Raw genomic sequence first — 20,876 nt, 5'->3', positions numbered from 1 at the left:
TTGTTAGGCTTTGGGGAACCCTTGGCCTAGGCTCATTACAAAAAACAAGTGGACAGAGCCTCATGGCATCCCTCCCGAGCCTTTTTTGGCCCTGGAGATCCCATCACCAGGGGTGTTCATTTAAATTTAGGGGAGAGGCCACGCAGCCTCCCTCCCTGAGTCCTTATCAGCTCTCTTCGGACAGGAGCAATATTTTGATCTGTGATAAAGGCTGGGAAATGGATCAGAAGTCCAGACCAACTGAAAGCGGATTTGATATTTGTTCCCGCTTGGTGGGAGATTTAAAAATTCCCCCATCAAGCGGGGGCAAATACAGGTTTACCAGCTCTAGCCAGTGCAGGCAGGGAAAGTGTTTTGTCCCTGAGATGGGCTTCTCGGGACATAGCTAGTGAGCCAGTTCCGGGATGGGCTCTCCGGGGCGCTTAATAGCTCAGTGAGGAGGAGCTGTGAAGCCCCCTCCCCATTTTATGCAATGTTGGTACTAGAGGTGGGCTCCTGAGGGCCTTTAGAGACTCGGAGAGGAGGGCTGTGCAGCCTTCCTCCCCATTTTGCTAAATGTTGTCCCCAGGGTGGATTCAATGGGGACTGTCTTGGCTCGAGGCGGGCCCCCTCCCCTGAAAACAATTCTCCAGGGCTTGAGAAGATGGAGTCCCTGAGACCAAAGGAGGCCCGAGGAGTGGGGCCACGTGCCCCCTTCTAAAAAGGCACTTGGGCCCAGGGGTTGAGGTACCACGGGCTGAAAATTACCTGGGGAGGGGGGCTCATGCCCCCCACATGAAAAAGTCAGTGGACCGTGGGGGGAGGTCCTGGGGCTGAAATTGGCCCAGGTAGAGCAGTTGTGTGTGCCCCTCACCCAGAGAAAGTCGCCGGGCCCCCGGGGAAGGGATCCTTAGGGCCGGAATTAGAGAGGGCCAAGCACATCTCCATTCCACAAAAAATAAACAACTCTTCCCATCTGGGCCCTGCCCCACCCTGAGGGGGTGTGTCAAAATAAGCACGAGATCTATTAAATATTGTTTGTTTTTAATTTTGTTGTGGCAACATAATAATAAAATATTTGGGCTCAGGTGGGGACTTTCTGGGACCCCATCACCAACCCTAGGAGGCCAGGGAATTCCTACGCTGCCCCCTTGGGCCTTTTATTTTGTTTTGTTCTGGATACAGGACTGAGTCTCGAGTTCCAAGGTGGCTGCCACCACTTCCTGTTTGAGGTGGTAGTAGCCAATCAGATCTCAGCTTGAGAACTGCTGGAAGCCAAGGAGACTATGCTTCCCTAGATATACAAAGTTTTTGAGAATTAATTGCTCAGAATGCACTGAACAGATTCCGATTGGTGGTTACGTTAGCTAAATTTTTTAATTTCTTAGAATACATGTCCTTATGCCCTTATGGCACTATTTTCTCAGGAATACATGACACATCTCCCCTTCTAAAACTCATTTCCAGTTTACAGTACTTTTCCGCTCTGCATGTTACAGGCCCACTTGTATCTAAGGGTGATTTTCAGTTAATTGGGTGCACCATGACAAAATATGCACCTGCAAATGAGGATACAACTTGTATATATTATTTTAATAGGCACTTTCATTCTTCCATTGTCCTGAAGATGCTCATATTGAAATGGTCGAAACACGTTGACATCTTCTATTGGAGTCCTCTGATTTTGATTCTTGGAAAATAATATTTGGGCACACACTAAAAAAAGAGAGGCTGAACTTGTCCTCAGTATGCAAAAAAGTCCAAAGACTACCTCCTACGATGGACTGAACATGCAACTACGGAAACAGCCATATATACCTTAAACAATCGGAAGGCAGGACTGAGTATTTTATTGTTAAACTTCTCTGTGATTTTATACATTTGTTTGCGTTCATGTATTAATAGGGCTATTAAATGTCCTTGATTTTAGATGTTTTTCTTATGTATATATACTGTAGTGTGTTTATTTGTATGGTAATATATATGTTCTTCTTGGATCCAAGTGAAGAGAGCAAGGATTATGCAGCTTGTTTATGAGTTAATAAATAAATCATACCGTGTCATGAATAGACAATTATACCAGGGATTCATTTGAGCTTTCACTGTGTTGTGGTTTGATTTTGGAATTGGTCTCCACATTATACCTTCTTTTTTATCTCACATGTTCATGCCCAGGTATAGTGGGGTTAATTGGGCAGATCCCTATTGATGAGACCTTTAGCAACTGGACCTAAGCCCTGCTGTCAAGCCTCTGGTCTCTAGCTGCCGCCCCTGAGGACCTTGGGGGATTTAGAACTTACAGGCAGAAGAGTAAATCTTTGACCAAGACGAACCTCAAATTATGTGGAGGTCCTGGTCTACTGCAACCAATAATAAACATTGGCACTTCGTGCTTCTTGGCGCTATTTCGTTTCTACTTAAAACTTTAACAAATCATATCGCTGGTTCTCTTTATTGGATGTTTGTCATGTTGGTGTTTTGTTTATTCAAGTTTCCTCTATTTTTCTAACTTGAAATGTATTCATTCCATGGTTGCAATTTGGTTTGTTACTTTTGCTGTGTAATAGTTTTACTTTAGTACTGTTTTAGTACTGCATAACTACTTTACACATTGCCCTAAATTATGCCAGTCTGCTCTGCGCAATAGCTAAGAGGGTGTTGAATTCAGGTATATTTAGTAACTTTAAGGGTTCATACTGACAAGAGTTGTGATTATATCTTGACGTCGGTAACCCACCACACTTATTAATTCAATTTCTCACAAGTAGGTTCAGTGGCATGTTTACCTATGGAGATGCTGATAAAGAGAAATGTGTACTCATACAGCAAATTGGATGTGAGCTTGCAGTGACTAACCCCTTTAATGCAGTCCTTAGTCCTATTTGAGACAGATTGAGCTAATGACAGGCCCGTCCTTGAAGGCAACCATACTCTGAGACCTATTCTTATAGAGAGTAATGGATTTCACAAATGTTACTGTTTGTAAAAAAAGCATTGGAGGAACCAATATATATTGCATACAATAAACAAGAATAACAGCAGAAGAAGTCTCACTTTTGTTTGGCCTCAGCGACCTCAGACCGCAGTCAGTATTTCAATAGATGCTGCAGACAACACTCTGAACAGGGTGCTGCATGCCCTGCTATATGCTCTCCTATCAAGAGTAGAACAAGAAGCATGGCTGCAGGGACTCAACGTCAGGCTGAGCTCACCGGGCCAAAAAACCTGCCAGCCAGCGATAGGTAATCCAGAGGGCAGCCAGGAGGACTGGGAAGAGGAGAGCACAGAAAGGAGATAGCGGCATCGGCCCACATATCTTTCGCTGACTGGTACCAGGGGGAGACAGCTTGAAAGCATGAAGAGATGTGGGAGAAGAGGGCTCATCTCAAAGTCACTGCTCTGTTGAAAATAGTTACACAGTCGCAAGTATGAAGGCACAGCATCTATTCACGGGAAAAAAAGGAAAATATTCCTTGTTCCGTCTGAACCTGCGTGTCATATGATCTAAGGGCCTTATTTATGAAGGACTTGCGCCGCCGGTGCGTCACTTTTAACATGGGAAAAAGCAACGCACCGGTGGCGCAAGGCTTTCATAAATGAGGCCCTAAGTTGTTTACAGTGAGCGATGCCTTGGTCAACATTTACTGAAGATACAATGGATGTGGCCTAATGGCTAGAGCGGTCGACCTCGAAGCTGGGGAACCATTTTCTAGTCTCCATAGGGACCCTCAACATCCTGTGATTCCGGGTAGATTACATAATCTCTCCGGGCCTAAAAAAAATGAATGTGGCTGCCTGTAACGGGGCTGATGCTAAAGTAAAGAGCTCGGATACCTGCCGGTCGAGTTCGCGCCATATACAACTCTAAAACATAAAAAAAAAAAATGATGTTACCTGTGTGATACCGCTCATCTGAATGTAGAATGTCTATGGTTCTGCAAAAAGACTGTGCACAGATACAAGCTATAGACAGGAGCTTAAGTGGCGGGGGTAACACCCCAAAGAAGTAGAAACTTAGACCTACAAAGGAAAGGTTTACTCAAGCGGAAGTAGTGAACCTGCCTCTCGCTTCATGGTTCACACCCTCTGCAAGTTGTCTTACTTTAGAAGGTGAAAAGGGTACAAAGGAAACTGATAGCGCTACTGGAATTGCCATGGTGTACGAGAAGACAGGGGATAAAGCGCTATGAGTTCTGGTGCATCTCTGCAAATCAGCAGGGATGCGCCAGAACTGATGCGTCACGCAATTCCCTCCTTGCGGCACCACAAATGCGCCGCATTTACAATGCGGCGCACCATGGTGCAAGGAAGGACAGATCCATGACGCATCTTGTGGTGTACGGGCGGCGCATTGCTGGAGTAGCGTCGCAGGTGCGACGCAACTCCTGCAATGTACAGGGGCCACCCATACATAACGTGGTGCGTCACTCCTTACGCCTCCTTCAAGCAGGCGTAAGGATTTGACCCAGCAGCGTCATAAAACTGACTCAGTGAAATCTTGTAGATTTCACTGCGTCAGTTTTACGGGGCTTTCCTACGAGGGAACGCCCACCCTGCGACAGAACGCCCACATGAAACCTGACGCAGGTTTCATGTGGCGCAGGGCTTTACAACGTGACGCATCTGCCTAGATGCGTCACGTTGTAAATAGGTCGCAGAGATGCGCAACGTTTTTGCACCGTTGCGTGACGCAACGGCAGCATAAACATGGCGCAAGTCCGACATAAATCTGCCCCTAGGTGTATGGTTTCACTCATGACTATATCGTTGCAGAAACTCTCCGTGCAAAGTGAGAATGGAAAGTTTACCATAACAAATTAAGTTTTACTCTACATTTCCTCTTACAAGACACATTTGCAAATTAAAATAAGTATTTGAAAATAGTTAGTTGAAACTACCCAGTGATGTCTATGTTTATAAACACATATTTGAATTAGTAGCTAATAATACAAAAGTAACATTGGTTTGAATAGTTACCTATATAAAAAGGAGAGTTTTCTTCTTTGGCAAAATCATCCAAGTAGGAGAGGCCCAAGGGAGCGATAGGTGTCTCGCCCACTCCACGAAGGATGTTGCCCATGAGCACATACACCCACATCAAGGACTCGCTTTCAGTTTTTCCGCAATCTGCAAATAAATCAGTATAAAACGTAACAGCGTTCAATTAGCGGAATTCAAGGGTTGCAGATGTATTTACCGCGGTGGGAAGCATGTGCACAGGCTAATAACACAAATAACATAAAATGGCTGTGAGAAAATATATAATTTTCTGATGAACAAATGATGAAACTCTGAGCCAGAACAGTCCCTCAAACCTTAATCATTTTATTGGAGCCTGGAGCAAGCACACCCGTCTTTATAGCTCCGAATCTTGCATTTGCTTTCCTTTACAATTCTGTGTGTGACATTGCCTGCAAGCAGAGGATTCTTCACGCGATTACGTTTTCAATATTTAAACTCAAATGATGCAATGATAATGAATGTTTACTTTTCTTTTCACCCTCTCTTATTCTCATCCAATTTTTGTCATCTCTGCCTTAGATAATCCCACTACGTGATACATATAGAAAACGCCAGGAGTGCATCCCAGGAGACAGGGCATAAATGGATAATATTTTACACTAGAACAATTTCAATTCCACTTTTTCGTGAACAAATACGCTGCCTTTGCAGGACTACATTTGCAATGTGGATCAAGTACATTGTGCATCCTCATCTCCCACCAACCCTTAGACTAAGATTTTATTTTATACCATAGTTTCACTGAGTAACACTCAACCACCTTTATTCCCAGTGAAAGTGCACAATATTGCAGTCAAGTTCTGTGCATGGCCGCCGAGACAAGGGGCCCGATTCACAGAACTAACTTAATACAAAATCCCAGATTTACTACCATTTTGGTATTCACAGAATGCACTTACTACTTTTGGTATGCACAGAATGAACTTACTACTTTTGATATTCACAGAATGAATTTATGACTACTAACTTTACGTCAACACTCGGGCCGGAATTCCCGCACTCGGAGCATAATTCTGCTCCTGAGCCGGAATCTCTGCTTTTGGGCAGAATCCCCGCTTCTGGGCCAGAACTCCAAATTTTCTGCCGGAATACCTTTATTTTGACCTGATGAACGTGTCAAGTGCCTACCATCCCCCACCACATTCCACCTGAAGTCAATTAACACTAACTGCAAGACTAGCACTACCAAACATATAAAATCAGCACACATTGAAGGAACAGGTTTGGCCATAGAGAGTTCGTGCTTACAATCGCTGTATATCGCCAGAGAAAAATGGAACAAATGAGGAGGAAGAAGAACTTTACCACTGAGAAGACCACCATGCTTGTGGAGTACATAGTGAGGCACCACAAACGCCTATATGGTCTCCCACCTTACTGAACCAGTGGCACACAGAAGGCAGCTCTATGGCAGCAATTAGCCACTGCTGTCACAGCATTGGAGGAGGAGAGGTGCATAGTCAGGACATCAAGAAGTAGCAGGATGAAAAGCAGAGTGTGAAGGAGAAGTACTCCAGGGTCGAATTGAACAGGGTCCTCCCTGCCCCACACTCCGGAATCAGCCTCCGTTTCACCCCACTAGAGGAGGATATCCTTACCACAATCCACCCCCACATGCTCCATGGGCTGCCTGTGTGTGATGTCTGCAACATGGTGCCAGGTAAATGGGATGACAAGAAAAAGTGTATGAAAAGATTGTCTGTGTTGCACTGGCATTGTGAGTAAGGAAGTTGTACAAAGTGTATATAAAAATATAGTCAGTCATAGACTCATGTATTACCCTCTGTATGTTGCACCACAAGTTCCAAAATCCTTTGTAATATAAATGACAGATCCCTCTCCCACTATTAAAAACATGGGCACAGTACTGCTGCCACATATATACCTAACCCTGCTAGGAAGAAATTGACCAAGTGCCCTTTCCACTCATCCAGATGTGTCTGAGTCAGTCAAAAATGTAAGGGGTTGCGGAGCATATGAACATCACCTGACAAATGAATTCGGACAATATAAGGGGTCAGATTTACAAGGACTGGCACATCCCTGCATATTAGCAGGGATGCGCCAGCACCGATGTGACACACAATTCTACCCTTGCGTCACCACGGATGCATCGCATTTACAATGCTGCGCACCGTGGCACAGAGATAGACAGATGTGTGTCGCTTCTGATGGCGTAAGGGCGGCGCTTTGCTGGAGTTGTGCCACAAGTGCAACGCAACTCCAACAATGTTCATGGACGCGCTCATAGCTAACGTGCTGCGCCACTCCTTATGTCTGCTTCAAGCAGGCGTAAGGTTTAGTTGCAGCGGCCTATGAAAAGTGACTCCATGAAATCTTGTCGATTTCACTGCACCACTTTCAGGAGGCATATCACAAAGGAATGCCCACCCTGCTTACATTAAACCTGACACAGGTTTAATGTTGCGCAGGGCTTTACAACGTGACGCATCTCCCTAGATGTGTCACGTTGTAACTAAGTCGCAATGTGGCGCATGGTTTCCACCACCACCGTGTCACAGAAGTGACGCAACAGCGGCTTAAATGTCTTGCAAGGGGCCTGTAAATGTGCCACAAATTATCCTAGAAGTAAATCACCCTGTGCCAGCAAAAATCACAAAGCAGGAGGTGGGAGAATCCTCAGATCAAAGCATGTAATTCACATATTCCATTGTTCATTTCCCACCCATATTGAAATTGGTATAGATGAGGCTCACACTGATGCCTGTTGTGTATCTTTGAGATGGGTGTATGGGCTGCTAAGCTGAATCTCCATGCAGTTACATTCTCAAATCACTTGGGTGAAAAGCAACACACTAATCCTTCAGGAGCAAATTGGGGCAAATCTCCTATCTGCCCCTGGCAGGGGGAAAAAGACTGGTCTGCTGTTTTTGGGGTGTGGCAAGGCCATTGCCAGAGTCCAGTACCCACACCATTTACTTTTGCCCCAAAGGTGAAATTTCTAACGCCAGGTGGACTTCTACCCCTGGTGGGCTGATTTGGGGGAACCTCCCCAATTGGGACAAACCTATCTGCTCCCCGGGGGTAGAAAGAAAGTATTGCCTATTCTTGGGTGAGGTATGTTTAGGACGCCCCCGCCTTTTGTTTCTTTTGGCAATGTTTTGAAATACCTGGTGTTCAGTGGACTTTCTGCCCCCGGGGCAGATTGGGAGAATACCATTATCTACCCCGAGGAGTAGACACTCTAAAGGGGGTGTGTGGTGCATGGGAGCAAATGTTCAACCCCATGGGTGGCATACGCCAACCCAAACAAATACTGCACAAATGCAGTCTCTGGTGTCTAGTAGGCTTTCTGCCCCCGTGTTTGGGGCAGATTGGGGATGCGGAAGCCGTGTTTTTTCTTTAAAATGGAATCCTTCATGTTTTCTCTCATCCTATGATACTCATTGATGACAAGGCCTGTAAAATGCGTCCAGAGGTCAGATGCCCTCAGATAAACTAATGTACCCTGCTGTACAGCAAGATTTGATCAAGAACACCGAATGTGACACTCATTTCCTCGGTTGACCAGCAACAGCCACCCATGCCGATGGCCACATACAGCAAGGCTAAGTGCCTGCATTTGATTGGACTGGTATTGGGCAAATACTGTCTGGTGACGCACTGGATTGTTTCAACGGCCAGCATGTGTCTATTACGCTTGACACCATCTAGTATCATGCTTGTGTCACCAGATGTTATTCTCCTATGATTGGTTGTATGCTTAATGATTGTGTAATTCCTGAACTTTCTGATCAATAACTCACCATGTATTTTTTCCATAATGGTGAGAAAATCACCTTTTCTGTGTAACAATGTGATATATATCAACATGCCTTTTGTGGTTTTTGTGTTTAAAAGACCTAGTGAAAATATGATATTCTGCGGCATTGCTCATGTTCCCTTGACTGACTCATAAACGCTGTTTATGAAACTTGTCAAGTGCCTGTGTTTCTGTAATTTTGCTTCCACATTTGGTGGAGAATGCAGGTGTAGTGTTCCCACTGCATCCGCCCTAACAGTTGCCTGCTCTTGCACCGTTTTATATTTTGACATTGCAGGTTTTATATGCAGCTTAACTTCAGGATATCCTGCCTTCTGTAATATTTCCTTTTGTGTAATATTTTTTTGCTGTTGTTTCTTTTCTGGGTTTAAAATGTCACCTCCATGCACCATGTGAAGCAATTCGTACCAAGAGGGTGCCTGACGCTTGGATGCTGCTCACTTGCTGCTTGTACAATAGGACACACTTTGTACCCAGACAGTCTTTCACTTGGGCACCTGGCATGTTACTGTGCCCAAATGGATCAAGGGTAGGCTCTTGGTGGCAAGAGGTGGGTGTTTTCGATTTTGCGCTGTTCTATCCAAGGCAATTGGTTATGAGTATGTGCTGGCCTATTCCAGGGGATTTACTATGAGTGCGCGCTGGTTTATCCCAGTTGCATCCATGCATATTGCTAATTAGGTATGATTTTTTAGGATTTTGGTATATAAGAAGATTATGGAATTAAATTGGCCAATATAGGAATGAGGTTGTATGTGCAGACAATGCACATTATATGGATTGACTATTATACAGCCACGGATTTGTGACTTTTGTATGGATTGACTATATAATATTTTGTTTCTTGTGGATTTGCGGGTTGGCAGTGAGTGCCTCGCTGAATAGACTAGTCTCCTCCGTTGACCTTGTGACTGACTAATACAACGGGTGTGCTAGGCAGTTTTCTTCTAGGATCTAGACGCCTGGTGCCCTGGGTGTCTCCGATTGTAACCAGGTAGAACACCCAGACGATGGTGACAAGAGGAGGGTGATTTAAACATTTTGATTTTGAGTATGTCTTCGCTACATTTTAGATGAAATGTCCATTCTATTATTGCCACATGGTCTATATTGCTTAGGTATTATCCTGCATAAGTCTATTTTTCCTGCTGTAATGCAGGGGCTATGCCTCTATAGGCCACTATCTTGAGGTGTGGAGGTGGCACCATATCTTCCTGATATTGTTGTAATTTCTCCTCACCCTCCCATTGCTCCCCGAGATCGGGCTTTGGGATTTTGGTGTGTGGGTGGGATACACCCAGGCCACTATGATCAGTTTACCTGCTTCCTTGTGCATGAATGAGTACAGGACTAATTTGCTGCTGCCGTTCTGCCTCCTCCTGGTTACCCGGACATCGCAACTGGAATGGGACTCGGTTCTTCAGCTTGCCGTGCAACTGAAGGGAGGGGCCTCATGCCACAAAAGCACTCCACAAGATCTGTAGCGCGGGACATGCGCCGGACACACCCAGATCACACCCGGGCATGTGCCGGGCCAAGACCTGGCCAATACCAAGCCCGTCTACGCCCGCCATTGCCAAGAAGAGGCCAGGATAAGCCCACTCTCTTCAGCCTGCTATTGAGATCCAGACTCACGAACGAAGACCACCGGAGGCATCTAATTTACCAACAAGTGAGTGTCTAGTGTGGGCGACTAGGGTTGCAATGACCAAAAAGTGATAGCTATGCAAGGGCCACCCTGAGTCAGTTAAAATATATGATTTTATCAAACTTGAGATTAACTCTACGCTTGCAATCTACAGAGATAGACTGTTTTACAATAGGAAAGCCTGGAAATGGGAAAACACAGAAACTGACACTGGGCTCAAGGGGAATTAATTTAGCAAAAAAATCTAGCAAAGACAGTTTCACACTAGAAGCTATAAATGTCCTGATAGAAGAGGGTGAAGGTATGCTAGCAGTCGACCAAGAAAAGAATGGAAAATGGGAGCCAGACCTAAAAAAACACACTTTTTCAAAGGGGAAAAACAAAAAGAATGACTCTGCTGCAAGAAATTTGGCTGCCCAAACTAATGTTGGCACACAACCTAGCAGCACCTGCCCACTATCTACTACAGTAGTGGACAAAGGAGTTCTAGTCTCTCTAAGTCATGAGCCAAAAGAAGTGGGTAACAAGCCTAACATTCCTTGCACTAACTGGTATGCCCCCTTAAGGCCCAGAGAGGAGGGAAATTCAACTATTGAAGACCAAAACATACCAACTGATAAGATCACAAATGTAGAGGGTGCCCTATTGCAGATCAGGGCTGTGAGAAGCTGGCTTGGTACATGGTGTACATTTATGTAAGTGGGCACCCTGCACCCATTCAGACAACCCTAATGGTGAGTTTAGTGGTCTTAGACAACCTTAGAAATCTCTCTAAGTGATTGCTGTAGTCAGCAACCTTAAGCTTAGTCCAGAAGGAGTGTAAAGCAGCTTATTTTACTAAAACATAATCTTACTGATATAGATTAAGCAAAAAAGAACCACAGAGTGTATTTATAAAAATATATATTTATTACATAACACTCATTAACACATACAGGTATCTCCTAGCAGGAGATACACACAGTGTACACATTACTTTTCAATAGAAAGAGGTAAATCGCATGTAATACACAGTGGTCACCTGGAGGGGGGACCAAACCATATACTGAAATAGTAGAATGCAAACCACGACTCAAGTCAAGACTATACCCACAAGATGTATAAGTGCAGGGGACCCAAGGATCCACCCAAAGTATGTAACCAGGAGCCCCACGGAGGCTGTGTGCAGAGTGGGAACACGACCGGGAGATCAATACATGTCAACTGGTAAGTCGCGGTTGCAGTTTTAAAGAAGGATCCTTCCCAGTCAACCCTGAAGAAACCCAGTGGAAGACATAAGGTTGGAGAGCCACCTGACTTGTGGATACCTTAGAAACCCGGATACATTCCTCGGGGGAGCCGGGTGCATAGGTGTGAAGTGGCGTCGGAAACCATAGTCAAACCTATTGGAGGACTTCAGGAAGATGTCACTGCTGGAGAAGGAGAAAGTGTCTGGTGGAACCGAAAAGTGGATTCAAGTCGAGAAGTACCTGAAATCAGAGGGTACAAAGTCTATGCTTCTTGGAAGTGACCAGGAGGCATGGAAGACAAATGCCCACCAATGTCTGGTGCTGCAGGAGAGTTGACGGTGACCTTGAAGCTGCAACTATGAGGACCAGACAATGCTCTGCAAGACCAGGAGAATTCAGGGGTTGAAGTCCATCAGGAGCACCAACAAGCCTTGGCAACTGGAAACAACATGGAAAGCAAAGAAGGTGCAGTGTCAGGGCCAGCAAGGTCAGGGGAGTCAGGACAGGCCCCATGCAATCAGGGGAGCCCACATAATATGAATATGATGCTCAATCGTACCCACAGTCGGGAGGCACTGTAGTCGCGAGAGGAGCTCGAGCAGCTCACCAAAGAAGCAGATCCATGATGCAAGTGTTGTGGTGAGGACAAAGATCTTGGTCACTAAAGATACTTGTGGTTGGGGCTACTTGGAGCCTGAAGATCTTAATGGAAGGAAACCAACAAGCCTTTGCAACTGCAAGTCAACTGGGTTCACAGGGGTTCCGTTCCTAGAGGTCTGATGATGGATACTGCCCTCAAACTTAGTGAGAGGACAGGCCAGGCCTCAATGGATGTAAAGGACCACCAGCTGTGTTTCTGAGCCTCTTGGAGTCTTGGAAGCTCAGGATCAGCAGACTGGTCAGCTTAGTTTCAGTGCCAGTGGATGCAGGAAAGTGACTCCTTCACTTCAAGGCAGATTCCCTCAGGTGTCTTGGATGCCCACAGGCCTTGGAAGGTTCCTGTATGGTGCACAGACAGAGACATTGCAGCAGACAAGCAGGGCGAGGAGATCAGGAGCAGAAGGAATCTTCCCGGTTGCAGCCTTGATGCCCAGAGCAAAGTCCAGCAAAGTCCAGAGTGCCCAGACGGTTGAAGAAGATGTGATGTCTGAAATTATTCTTGCCTCACAATCAATCTAGGGACCCACACACTGTAAGCCCTTAAATGCCCTAAGGAAAGGGTTTGGGACAATTTATTTTATTCATTCATTTTATTTATTTATTTATTTATTTATTTATTTATTTATTTAATGCGATTGTCTATAGCGCATACATTACACGAAGGTGTCAGAGTGCTTTACAAAAGAACCAGTTGCGATACATTTGGACTTAAGATTACATGAGTTACATAAAAGATACAAACAGGAAAAAAAATTGCAAACGTACAAGTTGTAAAGTCACACAGGGAAGAGATACAAATAGAAAAATTGCAAATGTACAAGTTGTAAAGTCACTCAAGGAAGAGATACAAATGGATAAACTCTAAGAATCACATAGGGATGGAAGTGAGTACAAAGGTCTACTATATATACTAGTGGTTAGACTTATCTCTATAAACATATATATACAAATAGTAGATTTTCTCAGGATTCCATTTTACAAGCGATTCGGCTTGGCCAAGTATATATCACATATTTACAGAGTGAAGAATTTTTTTTTTTTTTTAAATAAAATAAAATAAAAAGGGGTAGAGAGCAGTATGTGGGGGAGAAGAGTTGGAGGCTGAGATTGGTGAGAACAGAGAGGGGGACCTGAGGAGGAGAAGGAGATAATGCAGTCCAGCGTAGGAGAAATGTCTGAAAGTCAGCAGGATGGAATCCAAGGGACCAAAGGAAAGGACAAGAAACAACAAAATGGCGGACCCGGGTCGTGGGCATCGATGGAAACCATCTCAACATGGCAAGATGCACCCAGGGTAAGAGTGACAACAGGAGAGGGTCCCAAAATGGCAGGGTGCACACGAGGTCCAGTCAAAAAGTTACGGGGGCCAAGTCCAAAGAAAACCAGGGAGCCGACACCAACGGAGGAGAACAAGAGAAGAAAAGGAGCCAGAAAGTCAAAAGGAGGAGCATCTTCAGTATTTGCACCTCCTTTCACCACTGCTGCACACACATGATCCCTGGTCTAAATGCTCCCATGCTCCTGTACTGGGCACCACAGTCCACCAGTGTCATTAGCTGGAGGGATGTTAAAACAAATCCCCAGGTCTCCATCCAGCTTTCATGCTCGACAAAAAGCTGATGTTTATCTTGGCTCTCCCAGGTGGGTGTTAGCGGCTTTGTCATATGTAGGGGGTGAGCGCTGTAATTAAAATCCTCTCCCGGTCATGTAACCTGTCTCTCCTGTCCTCTGTGGCCACGGGCCCCCATCCACACACTGGGGTCGGGCCACACAGGCGGATGGAGGCTGCAGATCCGGCGATCACGGGCTGCACCAGCTGCGGGCGCACCCCGGGGAAGATGAAAGGGCAGCAGGGGGCCCGCTCCTGATGTCGCGGCCGCAGCATTGTTACCTCGTAATGTGGGTCCGTTTTACCGCGGCCCCCCAACTTCGACCTCTTTTTCACCTTGGGCGCCATCTTGAGGTGTTATTGCCATGGGTGGATATTGCCGATATCACGGCAGAGCAGCCGCTGTAAGTATCGGCGGCCGCAGCGGCAGACGCTCCAGATCGTCTGATTTTGGCATTTGGCCCTTACAGATAATTTAAATGTTGTGCGCGGTTTCCCTGAACTCGTTTGAACTGGACTATGCATGGATGGCACCAAGTGTGTCCTGCACGTAGAATTTGTAACACTGGCAAGCGCCCCCACCCTGCCCCACACCCTACACTAAATCCTGTCAGGGAGCTGGCCACACCTCCCTGTGACAGGATACCTATTGTTCTGTCTTCCTCTTCCGGAGCTTGGCTCAGCATTAGGAGGGCCGAAACTTGTCTGTGGCTAGCAGCAGTCCTGGCTTGCTGTCCGGGTCTGGAAGACTGGTACCGGGAGCACCGAGGGCCACATAAAGGAGATTTACAGTGCATGGAATCATACCCCCCACACTGTTTGTGGGTATAATTCAAAGATATTAAATACCAAACATTATAGGATTTGTTACAGCCAGTTTTGAGATGGTCACCGCGTAATGATGCGCTGCACCTCTATATGTCATGTGGCTGTCTCACTAACAATACAGGAGAATGGACTCAGTAGGTTGTAGGGGTATCCAACTCATGCAGGGGCACCCTCACACTTAGAAACAAGCACCCTGCCCTCAGGATTCAAAGGCCTGCTCTAGGGGTGGCTTACAGGTTTTAAGTGCAGTGACCTTAGATTTCAGATAAACCTATTTCTTTCGTAAGTGGTGCTACCACCAGCTTACATAGGCTGTAATGGCAGGCCTGTAGTTACTAATTGTGTGGTCTCCCCTGGGTGGCATAATACATGCTTCAGCCTATGGGGGACCCCTGGTGTACCTTTACCCTGGGTACCTCAGTCCCATATACTAGGGAGCGAAAAGTGTACACCCTTGTCCAATCTGGGATGTACCTAAGTACCTACTAAATCAATTTAGGGGAGAAACACAGAGACTGGGGTCCTGAATTAGCATGATCCCAGTCAGACTAGTCAGAAACAGCCTTATATGAACAAAAAATGGTGGTAACCATAAAATCAGATCCTACTTTCATTCAAGCACCCTGTAAGAAGACTTCCAGACTCTGACTGGGGAGGTACAATCTCTTGTCACCATGATCAAAAGCTATGACATGACAACACTAGAGTTAACAAGGAAATGTGAACGTCTGACAGGAGGGGAAAGAGTAGGCAATTCTAATTCGGACAACTGCAATATATGTGGAGGTCAGTCTGAGATAGAAGTAGAGGCTGGGGATAAAAACAAGTACATTTTGGCCAGCCACCCCTGACCAATAATCGCCAGCCCTTTCTCCTTCCCCATGACCAAGAGGCTCATAGACCAATAAGGGGAGTTACTGGGAAAGTCACTGACCATTATTATCATATAAATATATCCAATAACAACACAAACTCTTTGTTAACCCTCCATTCTCAGACAGATAGCTACCACTTTAATCAGTACGCCTCTTCAACACAGGGCCTGTTAGTGACTGATCCACTACTTTCTTTTAAAGATCTTTTTTGTGTTACACCACATAATGTGCAGGGTGGAACTATTTGTATGACAGGGTTTTCAGACTAGCTTTGAACTAGAAAGAACCCTCTGATTCATTAATTAATAAGGACACTCACTACATTCATCCCAAACATAACTGCCTTTCATTTATAAACTCAGATGTGAATACTGCCCAGCGTATATCTAATATTTGATGTTCTTATAGCTCCATTAAATTTAACATAAGAAACCAGGCTATCATTGATGGTCTTTTAGCTATGGAAGCTCGCTCTTCTGCAATCCAGTTAAAACCATCATTAGACAATGCCCCAAGTAGAAGGCTGCTCGCAAACACAAATGCAGAGTCACAAGCCTTCATGCAATTTTCCTGGGGAATCTGGAAGTGTAGATTCTAGCATACTCAAGGCCCGATCAATTCCAACCAGCTTATCCCAGGCCTTGCCCAAAAGAGTTTCTTATGAATTTGAAGATACCAATGGACCATGGAAACGATGCACCCGTGATTGAGGCAATAATGGCGGTAATAAGGTCAACATTCCCTCCCCATGAAAAGAAATTGATTTACTGTGTATCTCATGTCACTTAGCTGGCTTAAAACTGAAACTTGTGGACCATGATTGGGGGACTTATATAGATGCCCATGGTATATATGTTTTACAAGTGACATGGTCACCTGAACCTTGTTTTAGATGTGGTTGCTCTAGCTTTTCATGTCCTGCCCTGACTAAGGAGAAAGACCGCTGTGCTGGGGGTTTAGTAATTTGGGTAAAAAACTTGTTGGGTTGTAAAATTACCAAACTTGACAGAACTACCTCTGAGATACTTGGTCTGACATTGTGCAAACATCATTTTTTTATCTATCTTTTCAATGATTATAATAGACCATAGGGCAATTACAAAGAATGTTTCACACTAACCTTTATGGAAAATCACATACGTTCTTGGCCCTGTGAGCACGTATAATAGTGGCAGGCGATTTTAATGTGACTATGGTTCATTTAGATAGCTGTATCTCTTCCTTAACTGAGGAGGAGAATGGCTCATGGAATATTCCAAGAGTGGGTATTTTCCATATTAAAAAATACTCGACTCTGGCTTTACAACCACTGGGCATCACAAAAAAAGGGGGAAAGGGTGTGCAGTGGGAGGACGAGGTCAGATCAAGAAGGTGTAAAGACCTTTAGACGTAGAAATAGCTCAAGCAGAATAGATTATATATTTATTTTCTTATCTCTTTGTGGTTATATGGGCGACATGGCAGTAGTGGGAAGAACAGATAGCAACCACAATTCCCTGATGCTGGAACTTACCGGGATATTTAATTCCCACACAGGAGCGAATAAGTCTAGTGTATTAGGGAATGTAGTACTGACCAACCACAAAAAGGCACTGTAATGGGAGCATATCCAGGCTCACCCTGAAATATTAGAACAGATATGCTTGAATATGGGCACTGCTATGGAGAAAATGAACAGACTCATTATAAAAGAGGAAACACCTAGTCAAGCTATAAAAGTTCATGAGGATCTATTTGCACTAATAAGGAATCTGAACACTAGAGAAAATAGGAATCAAATTAATAACCCAAGTAAACAACACAATTGGTATGATACTGAATGTAGGAAAGCAAAAATCTTACTGCTAGGACGTATAAAAGCATGAGGCCAAGATAAGGTTACTAAGGCTTCTAAAAATTATAAGGCTGAAATCAAAAGGGCACAAAGTACCTGGAAGACTAATGTCTGGGCAGAACTAGCACAGGCAGCAAAGTATGGGGATCCAAAAACATTCTGGACTATATTGGCACTTGGTAGGCACTCTGCGTTAGCCCAGTAGAATTTTATATTGAACTTTGCAAGTGGACGAAGCACGTAACTGATTTATATTCTATAGAGATCGATAGTTTCCAAGCTGCTAATATCGTGAGTCATCACAGCACAGATGTTGGGACATGTAGATTACCTGGATATATCCCATACTGACTTTCTCGGGGCACTGAAGTTGATTACAGCTAGCTCCAGGCCCGAATTGTATCCCCTCCGGTCTCTATGCTTCAGAACCTGAAATTTGAGTACATATCTAAACCTTGTAACCTTGTAACAAGGATAATTTTAAATAGTGGCCCTATACCAGAGTCCTGGCATTGTGCAGAGATAGTACCAATATATAAAAAAGGTAGACAAGATGATACCTGAAACTATAGGCAGATTAGTCTAATCGTTGGACTCCAAAAGATTTTCTATCGACAGAGCCTGGGTAAATTGTCGGACTGGGCATTAGCAAATTATATATTTAGTGATTTATAAGGGGGCTTTCCCCCGAAAGTTAGAACTCTTGACCAAATCTTTAGGTTTAACCTGATCTATTGGAAAACCATTCTGCTGGGTAAAGGGCATTTATACATTTTTTTTGTCGATTTAAAATCAGCATATGATACTGTCCCGAGATGTAGATTATGGGATTTATTAGCAAACATGGGAGCTCAAACTCAAATCCTTTTAGTCCTAATGAAAATACAAAAGACTAATAATGCACGAAGGAGATATTATCGCCGCTTTTCCTGCCGGTAAAGCGGCGATAAACTACCGCAGCTTCCTTGATAATATGGCCCCAGATTTTTTTTGCTACCATGGCCTAGAATTGAACATAAGAAAGACTAAAGCCATAGCTTCCTACAAATCTACTAACCCAACTATAATTGTTACTAATACTCTTTTAGAGCCAGTTTCGGATTTTTAAATATTTGGGGGTGACTTTGTCACACAATTTTAGATGGAAGACAGAAATAAGCAAACGCTCATTGAAATTTCAACATGAGTCAGAGGCCATCCTAAAGATGCAAGAAAAGTTAAAATCAATTAGCATAGCCCCTGCGCTTGAGGTATATAATACTAGAGTGAAAAATGTTGTCCTGTTTGGTGCAGAGCTCTGGGGCCACGAATCGACCAGTGCACTAATAAAAGCGGAAAACAAATTTCTCAAAAACCTAACACAATTTCTATATAGCTCCCCAACTCTCCCAGTTTTGCAAGACTTGGGACGATTCCCAATTTTATTCACAATCAAGGTGTGCCCACTATTATTCTGGCATCGATTATGGTCAACACTAGAGCTGGAGCCCTGCAGAGCCCCACTCAGAGAGATTCTAAAAGCAGAGGGCCATCTCAAGATTCCCTTGCTGTCATATGTAAAGAAGATGATTTACTCTGTCGCTCTTGAGAATGTCTGGGGCTCACCAGAAGGCTCCCATTTGAGATCAAGACAAGTAATAAAGGAAAAGTGCAGAGAATATCTCTGGGGAGACATAATAAAGAATAGAAAACTAGGGAGCATTATCCCGGGCACACTACCTAGACAGTTGCACTGCAATTCAGATATGTGATTCTGCTAACACAAGAATTTACAGCGAAATGGGAAAACACCACGATCATTAACACCAGCTGCCCTGTCTGCAGCACTGCGCCAGAAACATTCAGCCACATACTATTTTTCTGTGTAGCTTATAAAGTTTTGAGGAGGAAATGGATTATTTCCCTCTGTAGATTACTAGGTATAAGGACATTGAGCACTGCACTAAGGATACTAAAAACAGATACACGGGAGCTGATTGTTATCAGTTTGGCGAAATACTTGAATAGAGTATGAATAATTAGGAATCAGTGGATAAATCACCAAATGATGAAACAGATTTGAATGCGGGTATTATATAAGTAGCCGGACTCATATTATGATACACATACTCACTGGGATCACGGTATAACCCTAGATCTATATCTCCAAGGTAGACTCATGTGGCCTGCTTGGAATTTAAATTGGTAGAGTTTAATATACAAATTACTATATACAATGAGACTGGAATAGAATTGCCTATGTCAAACTTTTAATGTGTGTGTTTGTGAATGTATCTGATTCTTTTTATCTATACATGCATGGCACATTATTTTAACTTTTGCAAACCTTATGGATTTTAACTTGAAAACAGTAATAATAATCAGATAGAAGATAAATCGTGTGGTGTAGAAGAAAATATGTGCGCCTATTTTTGTATCACTTATTCCAATTACCCACCTTCCACCTCACGGTAGCTGATTGATATGTTAGAAATTGCACATAGTCTTTATATTTCTCTAAACCATTTTAAACGCCCTGACTCTAGAAATCCCAAAACTTATACCTAGATTTGCATAATGCATTTCCACTGATTAAGATGATCTCTTATACCAACTGTTCTGCCCTCAGGTTACTGCTGACCTTGTTGCACATCGATTCTGAGTAGTTGAGGATTTTATTGTCATATAGAACTGTACTGTCATGAATTTATTTTCCCGTGACTAGATGCTCCTTTTAATGTGTTTTTAATTATGTAGCCTGTGCACTTTGGCATGTGTACCGCTAGACAATTTTTAATTGCTTTTTTTTATTGATGCATACATATTATTATCTTGTACTTTTGTGGCCTTCTGGCCGAAATAAAGTTTATTAATAATAATAGGAAGAAATATGTGAGTGTAAGAGGGTTCACTCCTGCCTGAAAGCATTTCTGTGAGCCGGGGACATCTTAAGGATTTTGGGGTTCAGGGCCAAACATATTTTGGGAGCCCCTGTTCAGAACAGCTTTGAATTTATGATCCAATTTGAGTCCCTGTTTCCCACACTGTTTCCGCTTCATCAGCTGCGTTAGCAATCTAGTTTGCATCATAGGCATTAGCCTATATATTCCTGATGTAAACGGACGTGCGCAGCTGACAGCGGTAGGAATTAGTGTTTCCTGCCCTGCTACTAGGTTTTTAATACTTTTTAAATTGTATATGTGTGGTTGAATTACTCTGTGCTTTTTAACAATTTCACCTACCAACAGGCCCTTGCACTTTACTTTATTCTGCTTGGCTAGACCTCCTTAGCTGCTCCGATGCGCATCTCGCTTTTCTTCCGGTCCTGGTCCGTCGCGGCTGATACACCGATTGTGCTGAGGGCTGGGGCTACTATCAGGGTCCTCACTTCCGCCCACGCAGTTTCCGCTTCCTCAGCTGCGTTAGCGA

At 44.1% G+C, this 20,876-nt stretch overlaps 1 protein-coding gene across 1 annotated transcript in view; it reads right to left on the bottom strand.

Annotated features, from left to right (window-relative positions):
• LOC144813884 (solute carrier organic anion transporter family member 1A2-like) overlaps nucleotides 1-20,876 on the bottom strand; it is a 1,119,068-nt gene that overhangs the window by 725,029 nt on the left and 373,163 nt on the right. The window contains exon 6 of the mRNA XM_078674060.1: nucleotides 4,957-5,106. Within this exon, the coding sequence (XP_078530186.1) occupies nucleotides 4,957-5,106 (150 nt within the window). The remainder of the gene's footprint in view (nucleotides 1-4,956; nucleotides 5,107-20,876) is intronic.

The sequence above is a fragment of the Lissotriton helveticus genome, chromosome 1_1 (genome assembly GCF_964261635.1).
Source record: "Lissotriton helveticus chromosome 1_1, aLisHel1.1, whole genome shotgun sequence".
In the NCBI taxonomy this organism is placed as follows: domain Eukaryota; kingdom Metazoa; phylum Chordata; class Amphibia; order Caudata; family Salamandridae; genus Lissotriton; species Lissotriton helveticus.
The sequence above is the reverse complement of the archived record's forward strand: the minus strand, read 5'-3'. Positions and strand labels throughout refer to the sequence as shown.